At 33.4% G+C, this 19,446-nt stretch overlaps 1 protein-coding gene across 6 annotated transcripts in view; it reads left to right on the top strand.

Annotated features, from left to right (window-relative positions):
* KRAS (KRAS proto-oncogene, GTPase) overlaps positions 1 to 19,446 on the top strand; it is a 48,833-nt gene that overhangs the window by 19,991 nt on the left and 9,396 nt on the right. For all 6 annotated transcript variants that reach the window (XM_053661988.1, XM_037144827.2, XM_037144830.2 and 3 more), the window contains exons 3-4: positions 10,979 to 11,157; positions 12,511 to 12,670. In XM_053661988.1, the coding sequence (XP_053517963.1) occupies positions 10,979 to 11,157; positions 12,511 to 12,670 (339 nt within the window). The remainder of the gene's footprint in view (positions 1 to 10,978; positions 11,158 to 12,510; positions 12,671 to 19,446) is intronic.

The following is a 19,446-nucleotide window of genomic DNA, read 5'->3' as shown; positions in this document are numbered from 1 at the left end:
CATCACTGCTAATATATTGGTTGACATCTACCATAAATAATGGCCCTTTACTTTCTCATCGCTTCCCTTTTTTGTTTGGTGTTTCTTATTTGTATTAGTGTGGACTCATGGATTCTTTTTTTAGTCAATGTGTTAAAGTTTCATACTATAGTTACTGATTCTCAGAGTTGTTTTTGGTATAGCCAGTGGACTCTTTTTCACCTGGTCTCTGTATCCTTTTGACATGTCCCCATCAGTTTTTGAGGTCTTCCTTACTTGTGTTAGATTTAGTTTGGTAAGTGTTTAAGGTGAATATACAGGGATGTTTATTGCAGTGTTGTTTGATTTTTAAAAGTAGAAATCTATTGTCTACCAGGAACATGTAGATATGGGAATAGGTCAAGTTATTTATGGTTATCTGCACAAATCATATTATGCAGTTGTTGAAAAGGACTAGGTACTGATATTGAAAAATGTCTGTTATATAAGTTAAGCTCTGTCATACCACATTGTGTAGAGTCTGATTCCATTTATGTAAGAGAAAATATGAACAAAATATTGTAGGACTTATGTCAGACTTCCATTCTCTGTAGTTTATTTGTTTAATTATTTTAGAGCAAGGGAAAGGGAGGGAAAAAAGGAGGGAGAAACACATCCACATGAGATAGAAACATCAATTAGTTGCCTGTATGTGCCTCAATTAGAGACCAAACCTGCAACCCAGGCATGTACCCTGACCAGGAATCGTTCCAGTGACCTTTTGCTTTGCCAGATAATGCCCAACCAACTGAGCCACACTGGTCAGGGTTGTAGTATTTGTTTCTTAAAAATAGGCATTTATTGTTTGAAACGTAAAAAGTAAATGTTCATTTTGCGGGATAAAAGTCCCTCATGTATTAGATTATTTCATATTTACTTCCTCCTATTTAAAGACTCAACAGATTGGATAATGGGGATGTATCTTGGATAAAGATATTAGTATCTGGCTAAGAAAAGAAGAGTGAGAAATATATAATACAAAATATGAAAAATAAATTGGCATCTGTAATCATTAGGATTGGATCCATGATTGATTAGGCCTCACATTCTGACCTTGGTACCAAGTGATCATTTGTGGGAGAATATCACATGACTTCAGCAGGTTACAGATGTGTGCTTATTATGTCTTTATTTTTAAAGTTTGTTGAGCAGCTTATCCTTGAATTTATTAGAATTATTGAACCAGTTTTATCTCTTGGAAGTGGTACAAATTTTATTTTCTCTAGTCTTAAAGTAAGATTTGACATTCTCATTATTTCAAGTATTTGTCATTGTGAAGATGTCTTTTTTTCTTTATCCATTCAATGAACATCTTAATAAAAATTCCCTCATGAGAACAAGCTCTTTTAACTAAACTCTTGTTCCCTAGTCACAACAGAAATCCTTCATAACTCTCAGAGTTTTAGCTTCCCTTCCCTGGAGCTCCATTATATTTATTTTGAAACACAGTGATTTGTTTTGCAAAAAGTAGTCCAAGTATAGATATCCATTGATTTTATTAGGTACAGTTAGTTCTAGTAGCCAGTGGCCTGCCTTCTACCTTTTGCTTTATAATAGCATGTACAGTGTAATATATAAAATAATACAGTTTTTATGATACTTTTCATTTTATAAAGGGATTTTCATAGTTTTTAATTCTGATATGTATACATATACAAAATCCTGTGTGTTATTTACCCACTTTCATAGCTGATGGAACAATGTCTTAGAGTAGATGAGAGACTAAGTACTTCACCCACACTCATAGTACAAGTGGTGTTTCTGTGGCTGCCCATAGATTGAAGATTCAGGAGTGTATCTCTAGCCTAGACTTATGTCTAGTCTAAGCATCATAGCTATATATCAAGCTGCCTACAGGTCATAGCCAGAGAACAATCCACAAACATAGGGAATTCAACATGCCCCAAATTGAACTTATCTTTTTTTCTATCTTTCCTTTTCTGTTTCTCTCCCTATTCCATTAGCTCTGCCATTTAAGAAAATTGAGATATAATTCACATAGCCTAAAATTCATCATTTTAAAGTATACAGTTCAGTGGTTTTTGGGATATTCATAGAGTAATGCAACTATCACCACTGTCTAATTCCATTACATTTTCATCACCCCATAACATTTTCATCCATAACATTTCTTCTTTTAGAAAAGAAGCCTTATAACCCCAGTTCCTCCAGCCAGCCTCTGGCAGCCAGTAATCTACTTTCTGTCTCTGTATTTTCCTGTTCTGAATGTTTCATATAATTGGAATCATATATGAGGGAGAACCCCCCCCCCAGAAACCCAGAATTTATAAAAAATTTTGTTTGTATTCTTACTTGTTTAAACTTCAGTCACCTTTAAAGCACTCTCCATTTGATGCAATACACCTTTCAAGACGTTTTTTCCACTGCTCAAAACAGCTTTTAAACCCATCATTTTGATGCCTTGTAGTGCTTCTGCTCTTTTTCACCTCTTCTACATTGGCAAAACATTTCTCTTTGAGGATTTTTTTTCATCCAGGGATACAAAAAAAGTCACTTGGTGAGATCAGGTGAATAGAGAGGATGGGACATGGGGCTCATGCTATTTTTGGTCAAAAACTGCTGAACACTCAGCCCCGTGTGGATTCGTAAATCACCTGTCATGAATTGGGCAAACACATTGAGTCTTCAGAAAAGTTCTCTGAAGCTGAATGTAGCCTCTTACAACTTTCGTTGGTCCACTGATACAAGTGGGTTCCTAGAACACTCACCTAGAGGAGGAAGCCTTGTACCACCTGGGGCCCACCCTCCAGAAGATAATTCCATTTTGGCACTGCCCCCTTGTAATATGTGGTTGTTTTGTCTGGCTTATATGAAAGATAGTATTTTCAAGGTTCATGTGTACTGTCACATATTGCAGTAGTTCATTCTTTTTTGACTGAATAATAATCTGTTGTATGGATATGTCACTTTGTTTATCCATCAACTGATGGACATTTGGGTTATTTACTTTTTTGGTCTATTTTGAATGATGCTGCTGTAAACATCTGTGTATGGGTTTTTGTGTGAATGTAAATTTTCAGTGTTCATGGAAATACCTAGAAGTGGAATTGCTGGGTCATATGGTAGCTCTATTTTTAACTTTTTGAGGACGTGTCAGACTGTTTTCCACAGTGGCTGCAACATTTACACTCCTACCAGCAATGTATAAAGGTAGTTTGGCCAATTTTACCCATTAAGTATTTCTCAGAACTATTTAATCTTTTCTACCTGTACTGCTGTTGCTGCCTTAGCTCAGATTCTGTCATTTTTTGTAATATTGGGTTGGCCAAAAAGTCTATGTTTATTTTCCATAAAATAAAAGACACATTTTTTATTTTCACCAATAACTGTATTGATTTGGATATTTTGAGTATGTCAGCTATCTCCTGCGTGGTATAACGTTGATTGTTCTCAGTTAATGTCTCGATTTGATCACTATCGACTTCAGCTGGTCTACCCAACAGTGGAGCATCATCAGCGAGAAAACTTCAGCATGAAACTTCACAAACCACTTTGACACACTCGATTAGTCACAGCACCTTCTCCATACACTGCACATATCTTTTTATGCCTTTCAGTTGCATTTTTGCCTTTCTTGAAATAATGAACCATAATATGCCAAAAATGTTGCACATTTTCTTCAGTATTAAAATGGCTACAAAAAGTTCACCAATTTTGATGTTTTTGTTTAAGTGCACCTGATATAACAGCTGTCATGATATAATCTAACAAAACTGTTTTGAATGAAGTTAAAGACAACTAAGTGCTACTAGAGCTATTTTAGGGAGAGAACCTAGCAAACCTTTTGTTTAACCTGATAGTTTCCTAACTCATCTCCTAGCTTCTGCTTCCTTAAAAAAAAAGATTTTATTTACTTTTAGAGAGAGAGGAAAGGGGGGAGAGAAACACTGATTGGTTGCCTCACACCTCCAACCAGGGACCTGGCCTGAAATCCAGGCATGTGCCCTAACCGGGAATCAAACCAGTGACCTTTCAGTTTATAGGCCAGCACTCAGCCCATTGAGCACACCAGCCAGGTCTGGCTTCTTTCTGTAATTTGCTATGATAATGCTAACGCTGAACCTGGTAAATCTGATCTTCCTTTTCTACTTAAAAGCCTTTCATTATTTGGTATAAGGTGAAGTTCAAAACTCTTTAATACAGCATTCAAACCACCCTCTGCTTCATTGTCCAGTTTCACTTCTTCTACTTACCTGTAATTCCCTCCAAGCTATAGGTCTATTGAACTTCTTGTGCCATGTATTCCACATACTATTGCATGTTTTTGTGCATTCTCTTTGCTCTTTTTTGCCTGCAGTGGCCCTCCCCGTCCTCTCTTTCTTAATTCATACAAGCAAAGTTGATCCGTTCTTCCTGTGTGTCACTGTTGTACTTTGTCTTGCATATAGTGTTGCAGTATTTCATTGTATTTTAATTATTTATTTACATTCATACCTCCCCCATCATACCGAGCTCTTTGAGGTCAAAGTTTATAATGCATGTGACAGTATATGACACTTAGTAGATTGTAGTGTTTTGTGATGCAAGGGAGAATGGAGTAGGTAGGTGGGGATAAACTAATAAACCATTGTACACATATCCCAGTTTCCTTGTTTTTCCCCTATTTTAGTTCTAACTAAAGGCTATTGTACATGTTTCTAACAGTTTCTGAGAATTAGCTGTCCACAACAACCTTTGGTGGCTTATAATCAATAGTGAGGAACATACTCTATGATGGATTTAAATAATCTTAAAAGTTACGCCCTAGCTGGTGTGGCTCAGTGGATTGAGCAAGGGCCTTCGAACCAAAGGATTGCGGTTCGATTCCTAGTCAGGACACATGCCTGGGTTGCAGGCCAGTTCTCAGCAGGGAACACACAGAGGCAAGTGTACATTGATATTTCTTTCCCTCTCTCCTTCCCTTCCCCGCTAAAGATAAATGAGTAAAAATAAAATCTTTAAATAATCTTAAAAGTTACAAAATACTTCAGCATTAAGGGAGTAAAGATTTCTCATTTTTTCCTATAGGTGTTACTTAAGAGTATTGCAAGTATTATAATAATTAATACATTAAGAAAAAGTTACAGGTATTTCAAGTTGTAAATCCTCAAATAATACGTTTGTTAGCTGACATTTTTAGCAGTTCTGTTCATATTTACAAGAGCATCTGATTAAATCAGCAGCATGAAGATGGAGATTAAATGGGATAGTGCTTTTAATATGCTTATCACAGTATCTGACATACAAGTAAGGGCTCCTGTAAATGTTGGGTACTATACTTACTATTAATAATAATATGGTTGCCTTTAGTTTGCATTAATTTCTTTATGGTTTTTGTTGTTGTTTACTATAGTATATCTTCCAGTTGTCAGGGTTTCTGCCTGAGTTGGAAAACTAAGTTGAGCATGTTGAAAGATAACATACCGAGTAACTGGTGATTATTAGTTATAACAGAAAAATGACAAAACAATGTCCTGGTAGTGAATTTAATCTCATTTTGAATCATTTAGTCTTAACTTTTAAACTCCCCTACTGGGTCTACAGAAAAGTTTCTATACATAAAACAATCCTTAAAGGCATGTTAATAAATTGGAAAACTTAAAAAAAATTATACAAGTCAGTGCAAAAAAAGATGAAAAATCTAAATGGGCATAGGACATAGGTGATAGGAATAAATATTAAAATAAAACTATATAATATTATTAGTCCTCAAAGAAATGAATATTAAAATAATAAGAATTTTTAGCCGAATGAACTGACAGTTTAAAGAAAAATGAAAATATAAAATGTATTGATGAGTGGTGATAAAATGGGTACACTCTTTTTTTAAAATGGGCACCCTCTTACTACCGTATGAAAAAATACAATGAACATGTATGCACCAAGTACCTTTTTTTGTGTTTTAGCGTACCTTTGGTTTAAATCATTTTTCTTTTTCAATATGTAAAACCAAATACAATTGAAAGCTCCTGTGTTCTTCTCTGCAATCTTTCTGTCTTCCCTCGCAAAAATGTTTTTAAAACTCTGTATTGTTTGGTTTATATTTTTACATTAAATGTTTCATATTATGTAAAAGTTGCTTGAATACATTTACTAAAATAAAAATACTCTTACTATATTATAACTTAAAGATTATAACTTAATTGTTTACTATAATTTAAACTCTGTTAAACTTGTATTTATATTGGTAAGATAGTTTTATAGTGTCTGCATATATTTTCATTGAATGGATTCTTTCATTTATTCAGCAGACAGTGCTGATTACTTCCTGTGTTCAAGACTTACATACAGGGTCTAGTGGGGAGCAAAACAGATGTGAACTCTAATGTTGTGGAGTTTAAAGTCTAGGAAGGGGTATGGACTTAAAGAATTACATGATAAATACTTAGTTATAGATTACAATATGTGATATAAAGGAAACATAGAGGTACTAAGGAAGGACAGTGATAAGTCCTTTGGATTTTATTTTTAAGAATGAAAGGATACTATTCCAGGACTTTAAGCAAGCCAGTGACATTTAAAGCGGGTGACATTTAAAAATAATTACTAGCTGCAGTGAGCAGAATATATCTTATAAGAATAACAATGGGGCTCCCTGCTAAGAAGCAGTTGCAGGATATTGCATGAGACACAACAGGCCCTAGGGTGATGGTGCTGGTGGGTACTTGGATTTGGAATATATTTTGAACATGGATCAGTGGCGTGAGATTGTAGGTCAGTATTAAATACCTATCTAATTTTTCTTGGTAAGACATGTTAGGGTGCCTGCCACGTTAAGTGTATTGCTATTGTAAAGATCATTTAAAAGGAAATAAGCCATATTTTCTTACCATCATTTACCAATAGTGGCATTATTGTGTCAAAAGCTATGAACATTTGTATGGTTCTTGATAAATGTTGGAATTGCTTTCCAAAAGGATTTTGCCTGTTTATTGTATCACTAGAAATGTTTGAGTTCTATCTATGATAAGCTTTTGCCAGCACAATATATTTAGAAAAGGTTTTTTTTTTTTAACTACTTAATAAAGTGAAACAATAGTACTTCAGCTGGGAAAGAAGGAAAATATGTGGAATAACATCCTGCATTTAATATTTTATTACGTTGAGCTAAAGTGCTTTATTTTATCATAGTTTCCAAAGGATGTTAGTAACCTATGTACCTGATCTAAAAGTTTATTCTATTTGAAAGGATGGAAATAATCCTAATTAAGAATGTTTGGTCTTGATCCTTTTCTAGTCTTAATTAGTTTCTTTTTAGAATCTCTGCTTTTTAAAACTGCTTGTGCTTTGATAACCTGTACTTTCTCAGAATAGTGGTTTATTTTTTTAACTATAAAAGGAATAAATAATATGTGTTGAGAATACTTCAGATTTGTGAAAAGGTATTTTATTAGCCTAGAATAGGATTGGTAAACTTTTCCCTGAAGGGCCGTATGAGTCTCTGTCACGTAATCTTTTTTTTTGGCAACTATTTAAAAATGTAAAAACTATTCTTAGTTCATGGGCCAGATAAAAACAGGTGGGCAGGATTTGGCCTGTGAAAAGTAGTTCGCTGAACCCTTATTTAGATCGTAATCTTGGGAAAGACCTTACTTACACTGAGGACTACATTTTTTTTCTGCCTCCATGTACTACTTCTGTCTAATGGTTAACCTAAAGTTGGAACAAAATCTGTAGTATTTATATATTGATTTTTGTTGTGCTTATTTTCTGCTTTGTTATTAAACCTGTCCGTTTTTTTCCCCCCAGATCATGATTTGGCTTTTAACAGTTTTATTCTTATGTTTTTATCAGTTTGCATTGCTTTTTTATATAACTCAATGATTTTGTGTTTCTAAGGATGACTAGTTAAGATTAACTTTAGAAATACTGAAGTTTTAACCTAAATCTAGTATTTCTAATCACAGATTCTACTCATTGTTTACAAGTAGGTTTTAGATTACTTTTTTCAGTAACTAAATGTGACACAGAACTTACCTGTTAATATTTTTAAGGTTTGGAAAGGAAAGCTAATAGGAGTAAGATAGATGGGTGAATAGAGGGGGACTGCTTTCCCAGTCTCTCGGTCCCTTTAATGGAGTATTCATTATAGAAACGTTATAAAATACATGTGAAAACTGCTAATACTCCACACTAAATACTTTTGAAACACAAAGTATTTGAAAATTTTGTAAATGGGACTTCATTGACCTACATCTGGGAGGCATTATATATGGGCAGATGGTAATACCCACAGCCACCCCATTAAGTATAGACTTGTACGGATCCAGAAACTATTTTATTATTGGTAAAACATTTAATATGTAAAGAATAAGGAAACTGTCAACTATTAGGTTGACTTAGGTTAGTATTGATGAGTAAAGAATGGGAGGTGACAGCAGCAGGTAAGGAAAAGTCTTTGGTTGCCAGTCATACCTGGGTAATGAGTGGATTGCTCTCAATTCCTGCTCTTTCATTATTCTTCAAAAACACAAAGAATTGGTTTTCAACTTATAATATACCAAGAGTTCTTTCAGGTAATTAAAAGAATAGGTGAAAATAATAAAATGTCAACTAAACATTTGAATTTGTAGTAAAAAGCTTCTTGCTTAGAAAATAAATACCCATCCTTTATTTCTGACTAGTTTATTATAGATAGTATGGGAAAATATAGTTTACTTTAAAAGGTAAGCATGAGATCATAGTCTAATATGGTTGCCTTTCATGCTTTTAAAAATTAAAAGCCAAAAAGGGAAAACATTTAACATAGCATCTAATACCAGAAAAAAGAGAGAAGCAAGAGATAAATTATTTCTTAAATCATCTTCATCAAAGACAGCCCCTATTAACATTTTTATGTAATACCATCAGTTTTTAAATATATGTACAGATACATTTATACTGATATGTACATATATTTGATTGTGATCATGCTACGTATATATGGATGAGCAAAAGTAGGTTTACAGTTGTATGTATGGAAAATGATACGATAAAAATAATCAAGAATAAACTCGGTTTGCATACTCATTTGCCCACCCCTAGAGATACCTATCTTTGTATTCTCTGACTATAAACATTTAAAAAATATATCAAACGTATAATTTTTAATGACCATTTATTTTTAGTGATGGAATGGTCTATAAAGTGATTTATGAAATGAAGACACTTCGGTGCTAAGCCCTCATTGAGTGGAACATAAACCAACAGTGCCCTTGGTTTATGCTTTATACCCATCAGCAGCCCTGTCTCTTATTCTGTGACTTCACATTGCAGCATTTCTTTTTCTTTATCTTTTTGGAGGTCTGTTTTGGCAGCCAGTGTGTGAAATCTTTAACCATGAGTGTTAATCAAAAGTCAAGAAAAATTCGAGTTTCATTTTGAGATTCAGTTGTTACCTGCTCCCTTTTTCTTTACTCAGTTTTATAGTTGTTTAGTCTCTTTAAGATATCCATGTCTCTCCCCCTCCACCTTGTCTTTAACAGAGACCCCAAAAATGTGCAGATAGAATAATCATGCTTTTTAGAGTTAGCATAGTATTCATCTGGTTGTTCCCAGGATTTCAGAAATGGATAAGGGCAGTAAAATCCCCATTATTGACCATTCTCTTTGTATTCCTTTAACTAAAAGTAAAATAGATGCATGACTTCATTTGTAAACCAGTTGAATTTTTCTTGCCATCTAAATCATCCTGAATAATGGAGTTCATAGAGCTATCCCATTTTTGTAATAACGATTTTTTTGTAAGAATTTCGGTCTTTTTATTACTAATGTATGCACTTGCATTGTTGAATCTCTGTGTAACAGCTTTTAAGAATTGTGGGGAGAAATATATACACACATACACTTATATATGTGTGTGTGTGTATATATATATAACAGAATTTACCATTGCAGCCATTTTTAAGTGTACAGTTCAGTGACATTAAGTAAATACAAAATATTGGGTAACCATTAGTTCTGTTTTCATAACTTTATCATCCCAAACTCTGCTCCTCTGAACAGTAACTCTCCAACCACCCTAGCCTCAGGTGACCTCTATTCTACTTTTTGTCTCTTGTCTCTGTGACTTTACCTATTTTAGTACCTCATTTAAGTGGAATAATAGATATTTGTCCTTTTGTGTCTGGCTTATTTCACTTAGCATAATGTTTTTAAGGTTCATCTATATTGTACTACATATCAGAATTTTATTTATTTTTCGAGAGATTTTATTTATTTCTAGAGAGAGGGGAAGAGAGGGAGAGACACATTGTGTGGTTGTCTCTTGCGTGCCCTCAATTGGGGACCTGGCCCACAACACAGGCATATGCCCTGACTGGGAATTGAACCAGCGACCCTTTGGTTCGCAGTCTGGCACTCAGTCCACTGAGCCACACCAGCCAGGGCAAAATTTTACTCCTTTATATGACTCAATAATATTTCACTGTATTTATATACCACATTTTGCTTATCCACTTATCTTTTAATAAACACTTGAATTCTTTCTACATCTTGGCTGTTGTTAGTAATGCTGCTGTAAACATTAGCATGCAAGTATCTGTTTGAATCCTTGCTGTCATTTCTTTTGGTTATGTATCAAGGATTGGAATTGCTGGATCATGTGTTAATTCTGTTGTACTTTCTTGAGGAACTCCCAAATTGTTTGCCATAGTGTCTGCACGATTTTACATTCCCACCAGCAATGGGCAGGAATCTAGTTTCTCCATATCCTTGCTAACATTTGTTATTTTCCCTTTGAAAAAAAAAGGCATCCTAACGGCTATGAAGTGGTAGCTCACTATGGTTTTGATTTGCATTTCCCTGATGATGTGGAACATATTTTCATGTGTGTATTGGCCATTTGTCTGTCTTTAGAGAGATGTCTATTCAAGTCATTTGCCTAGTTTTGAATTGGGTGCTTTTTCTTGAGTTGTGTCTAACACCTTTATAAAAGTAAAAGTACACCGTAATAATCTAGACTGTGTTTCTCCCTTCTCAGGATTCCTACAGGAAACAAGTAGTAATTGATGGAGAAACCTGTCTCTTGGATATTCTCGACACAGCAGGTCAAGAGGAGTACAGTGCAATGAGGGACCAGTACATGAGGACTGGGGAGGGCTTTCTTTGCGTATTTGCCATAAATAATACTAAGTCATTTGAAGATATTCACCATTATAGGTGGGTTTAAATTGACTATAGTAACTTGACATGGAGAAGTTGTATCTTCCATTTATTGAGTCTTTGCTAATCACCATGGATAAATTCTCTAAGTTTTAGAATAATTATGAGGTAGATAATATCCCTATTTACAAATGAACTTCTTGAGGATTAGAGAAGTTGAGTAACTTGCTTCAGATTGAGCAGTGAGTGGTGGCACTGGCATTGAAGCCTAGGCCTCTTTGACTCTAACAGCTGTGCTCTTAACCACTGTGCACTAAGGAAACAAAGCTTTATGCTAGACCATCATAAACATGAAAACCATCAATAAAAATATGAAAATAGAATTGGGGCAGTGCCACTCAAATAGCCTTAAAGATAATCTAGTACAGTTAATGTAGAATTTCTTGGAATTGTATGTTAGATATTTAAAACCCACCCCCCACTCTAAAGTTGTAATAGATTGAAGTATTAGAACAATTAGTTTTTAAAGAAACTGACAAATCAGCTAAAAACTGACTGCTTTTGTTAAAATAATCACTATTGTACTAAATATAGTTTATATTCTGTTTTTTGAGGGTTTATAGTTTTTATAAAACTTCACATTATGCAAAGATCCCATTCATTGGCTATGTTCATTTAACAGTGAGTTAGCCTAGTTAAGAGCTTTACCATATTACTTCATATTTCTTCCTTTTTTCTCTGTTGTCTAGTAATCAAGAAAAAGAAATTTGGATGGGTGATAATATTTTTGTTGATTAACTGGCTTTTTATTTCATGCTGCATCTTTGAAATTCACTTAAAAATTTGAAGGAATATAAATTTTACCCCACATGTAGAGTTTATGCACATCTTATTTAAAAAGGACTTTTACAGAATAAACAGTGTAGCAACATCAGTGTTGTCCACATAGAAATCAAAATCTTTTTCCACTTGGCACTCTCTTCTGTGAGAAAAATAGGAAAATTATGTTAATGTTGTAATTAATGCTTTTATAAAAATAATTCTATACATAAAAGTTTAAGAATATATATGTTTCAAAGATTATAAATTTAGAAATTAGGTGTAGCATCTTTTTTGGTCTAAAATTTTCAATATTTATTTGTTTTATCAGATGACGTACCAGCATATGAACCTATTAGGTTGTAGTTTTAGTATATTTCTAGGTATTTGATCTTTTAAGAGATACAGTTCTCTGTTTAAGATGGAGAAAAACAATAATGGTAAGGAGAAACAAGGAAATTTTGGTGTGGTGTGAACCAGGAATTACATTAAAAGTTTTCTTCCAGCCATATTTTATAAGAAAAGGTATGTACAATTTTTTAAAGAGTTTTGTATTTTTAATACCTCTCATGTAATTTTTTTCCTCCCCAGAGAACAAATAAAAAGAGTTAAAGACTCTGAAGATGTACCTATGGTCCTAGTAGGAAATAAATGTGACTTACCTTCTAGAACAGTAGACACAAAACAGGCTCAGGATTTAGCAAGAAGTTACGGAATTCCTTTTATTGAAACATCAGCAAAGACGAGACAGGTAAGTAAAACTGTAATAAATACAAATCTATTTTCTGCAAACCATATCAAGTGATTTTGAATTATGAATCGTAGTTTACTAATACATCTCCTAATGTCATTTTGGGAGCAGGAGGGCAAGAACATAAATAAATGTATATATGTGAGAGCAAAACTGTAACATTATTTAATGTAATTTATCAGTTTTTTTTTCCATTATGTTAACATAGGGAGGAAAGCACTATTTATTTGGTAAATGTTCCCTTAAGGATATGACAGGGCAGTGCCGCCTAATCCAGGCCATGGTATTACTTTTGGCTTTGGTTTTGTTCTACATTGAACATTCTCTTTAACTCAGGACATGCTACACGCAGGACTCAAGAAATGTGGGAATTTTCTTTTGGCTGCTACGTTTCTAAAGTGAAAGAACAGGGGAACAAATATTGAATTCCTATTTCAGAAGTGCCATTAAGAGTCTTATGTCATGTTTCTAGATTAAATTTTGTCATATTTGAAGTATTTCACTTAGGTAGAACTTTTTTAAGGATATGTTTATTTTTGGAGAAAGTGTTCATTGAAGCAAGCGAATGCTTAGAAAATAAATAGAAATTTTCAGTTATTCATTCAGTATGTTGTTCTGACAGAAATTAATGCCAGGTTGATCTTTACTTTTGTTTCCAAAAATACCCATATTTTAAAAGTAACTTTTTTCTCTAGGTAAAATAAAGTATTTCAGTTTATTATTTATGTATGAAATAAGAGTTTAATGTATAGGAAAAATATAGAAAATAATAAATAAGGATATGATGGAACACAATTTTCATATACTAAGAAATTGGTTAGTTTATGTTCCATACAAGATGAACATTTGTTTTGGGCTTTGTCTAGTTACATGTAATTGTGAGTCCAGAAAACTGTAATATTAGGAGTTAAGAAAATTGATGAATTAATTACAAGTTAAACTTACAAAAACTAGAACTTTCATTGAATTTTGTAGAGGGGTGAAAATTTAAAAGTAAGCCCTCATTCAGCGAGGGTGTGTGTCTATTTCCCAGGTGGAAATGTACTGCTTCCTAGTTGTACAAAGTTGGTACACAGTGAGAAAACAGTGAAATCTATTTTAAGTCTTTGTTTTGGGATTAAAAGCTGAATTTCTGTAGTTTGACCATAGTACAAATATCTCATTTTAAAACCTGTTTTATAGGGTAAAGAAAGACTTGACATATAGCACTTTAGAAGAATTAAGATTTTATTCACATTCATTCCGAGGTCCAGAGGCTGCGAGGAGGTCTCATTTTCTTTTTCTCTTTTTCTTTTGACTGGTCTTCTCTGACCAGATTCCTTGTTTTCCATTAAGAGAGGAGGTATTAAAAAAACATAATTGTAATATTTATAACTTTCTCTCCCAGCATTTTTTAATGAAAAATTTACTAATATGGAATTAAAAGAATTTCATTGAAAACATCTGCAAATCTACTACTTAGATTATACCGTTAACATTTTAACTTGCACTATTTACTATTTGTAACTTTTAAAAAATACTTTTGTAACTACTTAACATTTTATTTTAAATTTTATAAAGAAAAAAACCTAAGAGGCTTTGCCTAATGTAAAGAATTGCGAATAGAGCAGTGATCCTCATACTTTAATATGCATATGAATGAACTGGGCTCATTCAAATCTAGATTCTAATTCACTGGGTCTAAGTTGGGACCTGAGATCCCGAGTGTTTTAACAGGCTCTCAGGTGATGCTGCTTTTGGTAGATGGACCATAGTTGGAGTAGAGAGACCATAGAAAACAATAAAAGGAAGTCTTGATATTCCCGCAGTGTGGCTCTCCACTTCTCATTTGATGAGCCTAAAAGAGCTGTGTTTTCTTTCCTTGTTCTATGGTTTACTGTCTCAGAAGTACTAAGTGTTAATTCTTAGTGTTCGATGTTAATGCTTTAATATACCATAGCATTCATAATTAATCAGAAAACTACTTGGTTTTCCTTTTAAAATAGAGCTTTAGGTTTTATACTTTTTTGTGGAGGGGTGGTTGGGAAAGATGTATGATATATGGAAGTGAATTAAATTTGCTTTGTAGACATTTATGTGGATCATCTAATTAAAATATTGAGTGATATAAAGGAATACTTTATTTCTTAACCTAAGTATGCAACTTTTCTTATATTTAAATCCTGTTTTATTGATATATTTATGTAATTTATGTTGCTAAAATATAACTCGATATTTAGTTTCTAATCTTTGATTTTTTTTTATTACATAGACTTGTTGATTTGTCTTTCAGATATTTTTTCATTTTCTGTTGAAATTAATATATTTGCATGCTTTTGGAAGACTTTGTAAAGATTTATTCAAGTATTAATTGTGGAGATTATAAAATGAAACATTTAAATTTTATAAATTTTACATTTCCAGTGTTTTGTGAAAATTTTAAGCCCTATTTTCTGCAGAATATTTTGTTAGTTACTTGCTAATTTTTATTTTATTTGAACAAAATAAATATACATATCCTTGTTGTATTTTATTAACAGCTACTTATTTCATGTCCCAAGTTTTGGTCTTGAGCATGAACCTAAAACACAAAAACCAAAGAGAATTAATTAGGAACAGGACATTCATTTAGAGCTTCTCACAGATATAAGTTAAGGCTGGCACACTTTCTCTGTTAAGGGCCAGATAATAAATACTTTAAGAATTGTGAGCCACAAAGGGTATCCATTGCATTTTTTCCCTTATAAACCTTTATACATGCAAAAATCATTTTTAGCCTTCGGGCAGTACAGAAAAATAGACTGTGGCTACATTTGGCCTTCCAGTTGTAGTGTATTGATAGCCAATTTTCTGGGAAACTGTATTGTTTGATTCAACACTAGAAGTTAGGGCAGTCTTCTCAACTTAAAATTACTAATGTAAGCCTGTAAAATTTATAGTAAAACCTTCTGTTCTGTGAAAGGGAAATAGAAGGGGGGGGGAGGGAAAATTTCTTCTAGTACTTTTTTAAGATAAAGGGTTGCTGAATATATATTTTACCAACTTTAAAAAGCCCTCTACATGGCTAGGATATGATGACATATTTATTTACGATCATTTTAGTCCATATCTGAACGGCTAAAGTAATTTTTATTTTTTGCTAGTATGCTGTATGTGGTCCCTATGTCCCTACTTTGTAAAGACTGTTGCCTAGTATATGTTTATCTAGGCAGTTAGGAATTGCCAGGTTTTCCTGGCTTCCTTGGGTAGTGCATGGTGGTGTGGGCAAAGGCTGTTGAAACCAAAACATTGGCACCATGGTAGTTGGCTGTGTGTTTTCCAGTCAGCTAAAATCAAAAGTGGGGAGGTTCAGTAAAGTGGATGACAGAAGCAGAATTCTCAGCATATCTGCTACTCCTGATTCAGCTATTTTGCTTTCTGGAGGTCTCAACTTGAGCATTATGTGAAAATTAGTTTTATGAACTTAAAAAATTTTGAGTGATTGCATCCTGGTTTTTGTTCTTAATTTCTAGATACCTAAAATTAGTTGTTAAAGACCTCCATTTAAGAAAACTTTTGACCATTTTAACAAACCAAATGGAAGACATTATGTGCCATATTTTTGTTTAATGGTAGTCGAATTTGTGTACATGAGGTCAATATTTTGGACTTTAGCTTTTTATGAGTTAAAAATGGAACAGTTACTGAGCACTGCTGTGCACCATACCAAGCCTCCCAATTAGGGGTACTGCTGCATTTCAGTACCTAAGATGGGCTATATTTGAAAGGTTTCTTTAGAAATTTGGCATTGAATTTGCTTTTTAGAATACACCTTGTTCTTCCCATTCCTCTCCCTCAAGAAAGCTAGTATTCTTGCATGTCTATAATTAGGGTGTTTGAAGTGTTATTTCCCTGAAAGAATTTGGGAGAGTTTTTGCAGATAATAAGCCATTCACTAGGAACAAATACCGGTACTTGTTTAAAAAGAAATCTCTTAGTGAAAAGCACTATAGCCACCAGAATATGGAATGGTGCTGTTAACAGTTCTTTCTCTAATATGGAATGCTCTATTACCTCAGTCTCACAAGTATGTTTTCAGATAATAGCTGAGCTGAAAATATTGTCAAATGGCTTGATTTAAAAAAAATTTACATGTACAAATTTGTACACTTTTGTTCCTAATAAGTACTTTCAATTGGTCTTAAAGTTTGGTAACTGACATTTGAAAATGAGTGTGTGTGGCTATAAGCTGTATTCTCAGGAATAAATCATTAAGTGCCAGTTAAGAGTTTAGCAACTAGCCACAGTTGGATATTGAATATGTTTCAGCCATACTTTATCTTTTAAAATTACCTACAAATTTTGGCATATGAAACCAGTGTTCTGTGCTAGTGCCAGTAGTTTAAGATATATACACAAGGATAAATAATCTCTTATGTCTGTCTGATCTTGAAACATGTTACCAAAAAATAAGAAATATTAAATCTGAGAAAATATGGTAAATAATTGATTCTTTAAAACATAATTTAAATTTCCTAGTAATAAAAATTAGTGAAAAGCCACTTTAGAGTAACTGTTTCTCACTGATATTTTAGCCACTGAGGTCCTAACACTGACTTGTGGTGGTGGGTAGTAGTCTCTTCTTTTTAATCATTGGCTTCCAACTCTCTCTGCATTGCTGGAAACAAAATCATATATGTTCTGGTATTGGTGATGGGGATGTGCACACCTATAGACTCTTTCAAGCTGATTTTAGAAATAAGTTGCAATCAAACTTCACCTCTGCTAAATTAATAGAGGACCAAAACCCTGTTTTTCTCCTCTCCTAGCATGTTTTAAGTACTTCTACATTGACCTTGTAACTTTAAAAACAGGAGAAAATCTTTACATTCTTAAAAAATATGAGCTTTTACCTGGTTTGTTTAATTTATACATTTAAATTTCTTTCATTAATTTTCAAATTGAAAGAATTATTTGTGAAGATTTCAAATGCTAGTTCATGCTTTACATTTTATATGCCATATGGAAAGTCATTTTGATGCCTTAAGTTATTTATATTATTGAACATTGATAGTTTTAAATATACCTATTTTTTCAAGGACTTAGGAGTAAAAATAATTTCTCCTTGAGAATTAATAGTAAATACAAAATGTTAAAAATTTTTTTATACAGGTACAAATGGTTATATAATTTAAAGTACCAACATATTTGATGACTTCGGAAAGTGGGAATTTTTATTTTGCAGTGAGCTTAGCTAGCTAATTGATTAAATTGATTTCATTAAAAATAATATACAAATTTTCTTGAGCTATGGTGATTTTTACCTGAGATCACTGGATGGCATAAGCAACTTTTGAGATGTACTTTTTTTTAAAGATTTTATTTTTTTATTTTTAGAGAGAGGGTAAGGGAGGGTGAAAGAGAAGGAGAAAAACATCCAATGTGAGAGAGAAACATCGACCGGTTTTTTGTCATATGCTCCCAGACAAGAGACTGAACCTGCAACCCAGGCAGGCATGCTGAAGCAGGAATCGAACTGGCAACCTTTCGCTTTGAGGGACAGTGCCCAACCAACTGAGCCACACTGGTCAGGACTTGAGATACACATTTTACTTATAATGCCCACTTCTTAACTGAAACTGAGTTTTATGAGTTTAAAGTTTTACTTTAGTGGTAAATTAACCAAACTCTAGTGAAGGAGCTCTTGATATATTTTTGAGATTTATAAAAAAAATTAATATACCCTAAAGAATTGAAGTACCTTTTTTTCTTTTAACTATTATAAATAAGCAATGGATGTGCAATGACTTCTGCATACAAAAATTAAGCCTTAGCTGTCAACTTAACTTCAGTTAATACTTAAATGGCCAATTCTCTGTGCCTGATTTCATTTAAAACTACAAATCATACAATTGATATGTGTTAGCTCTTGGGGTGCTGAGAGCATTTGGTCACATTTAGTTCATAGAAAGACTGGTGTTACAATCCCAGAGAGTTAAAATATTCTCCTCCCCATAGTAATTAATTCATTCCTAAAATTAAAATAAAAAAATTAAGCAAGTTAAATGTGCAATAAAATAGACCAGCTTTCCTAAGCACTTAATTAATTTTTTGAGGAGAATGCACACAGATATTACATCTTTCAAATTAATTTGCACTACATGTAGATTAATATTTGTGTTTCTTTTTTTAGATGTAAGCTGCTACTTTGGTGGTATAGTTTTCTGGACAAACTAGCAGTGCATGAGTTTAACTAAACACTTTGTCCTTTTTGGACTGGGAAAGACATAAAAAACCTTGTTGATCCCCATGTGACCATACACAATTGTGTTTGTCATCATAGCTTTCTTTCCGTGGTCTTACGCAGAAGTCCCTTCTCCCTGTTTAGAGTATTTGAATTAAAATAGAAAGTATGAGGCCAGTATAATTGGAGACTGTTCCAAAAATTATTAAAACTTGTAATCAGGATGTAGAATGCACTGCTACTGTTTTATGTTAAGCAATTCATAATGTTTAGAATTTTATGATAAATAGCCCTCATTTAGCAGTTTTTTTTAAAAATAATGTAGTTATCCATCTGCAAAAGTCCCAGTGTCAGCTCCAGTTGTCCATCCTGGAAATTCACTGGACAGTGTTGTCACTGAAGGGAGAACTCAGGATTCCAGTCTGTTCACCTGACTCTTCCCCCCCCACCCCCGAGATGTTTATGTGTGGGTTTTTTTTTTTTTTAAGAACAAAGGTTAAAATCCTTTTTGTGCCACTTTTCTCCTTACTTCCCCTTCAGGGTTGGAGTGGGAGGGGTAGGGATCAGTGCTACT

Source organism: Artibeus jamaicensis, unplaced genomic scaffold (genome assembly GCF_021234435.1).
Source record: "Artibeus jamaicensis isolate MK-2021 breed Jamaican fruit bat unplaced genomic scaffold, CSHL_Jam_final contig_233, whole genome shotgun sequence".
Classification (NCBI taxonomy): Eukaryota; Metazoa; Chordata; class Mammalia; order Chiroptera; family Phyllostomidae; genus Artibeus; species Artibeus jamaicensis.
The sequence above is the reverse complement of the archived record's forward strand: the minus strand, read 5'-3'. Positions and strand labels throughout refer to the sequence as shown.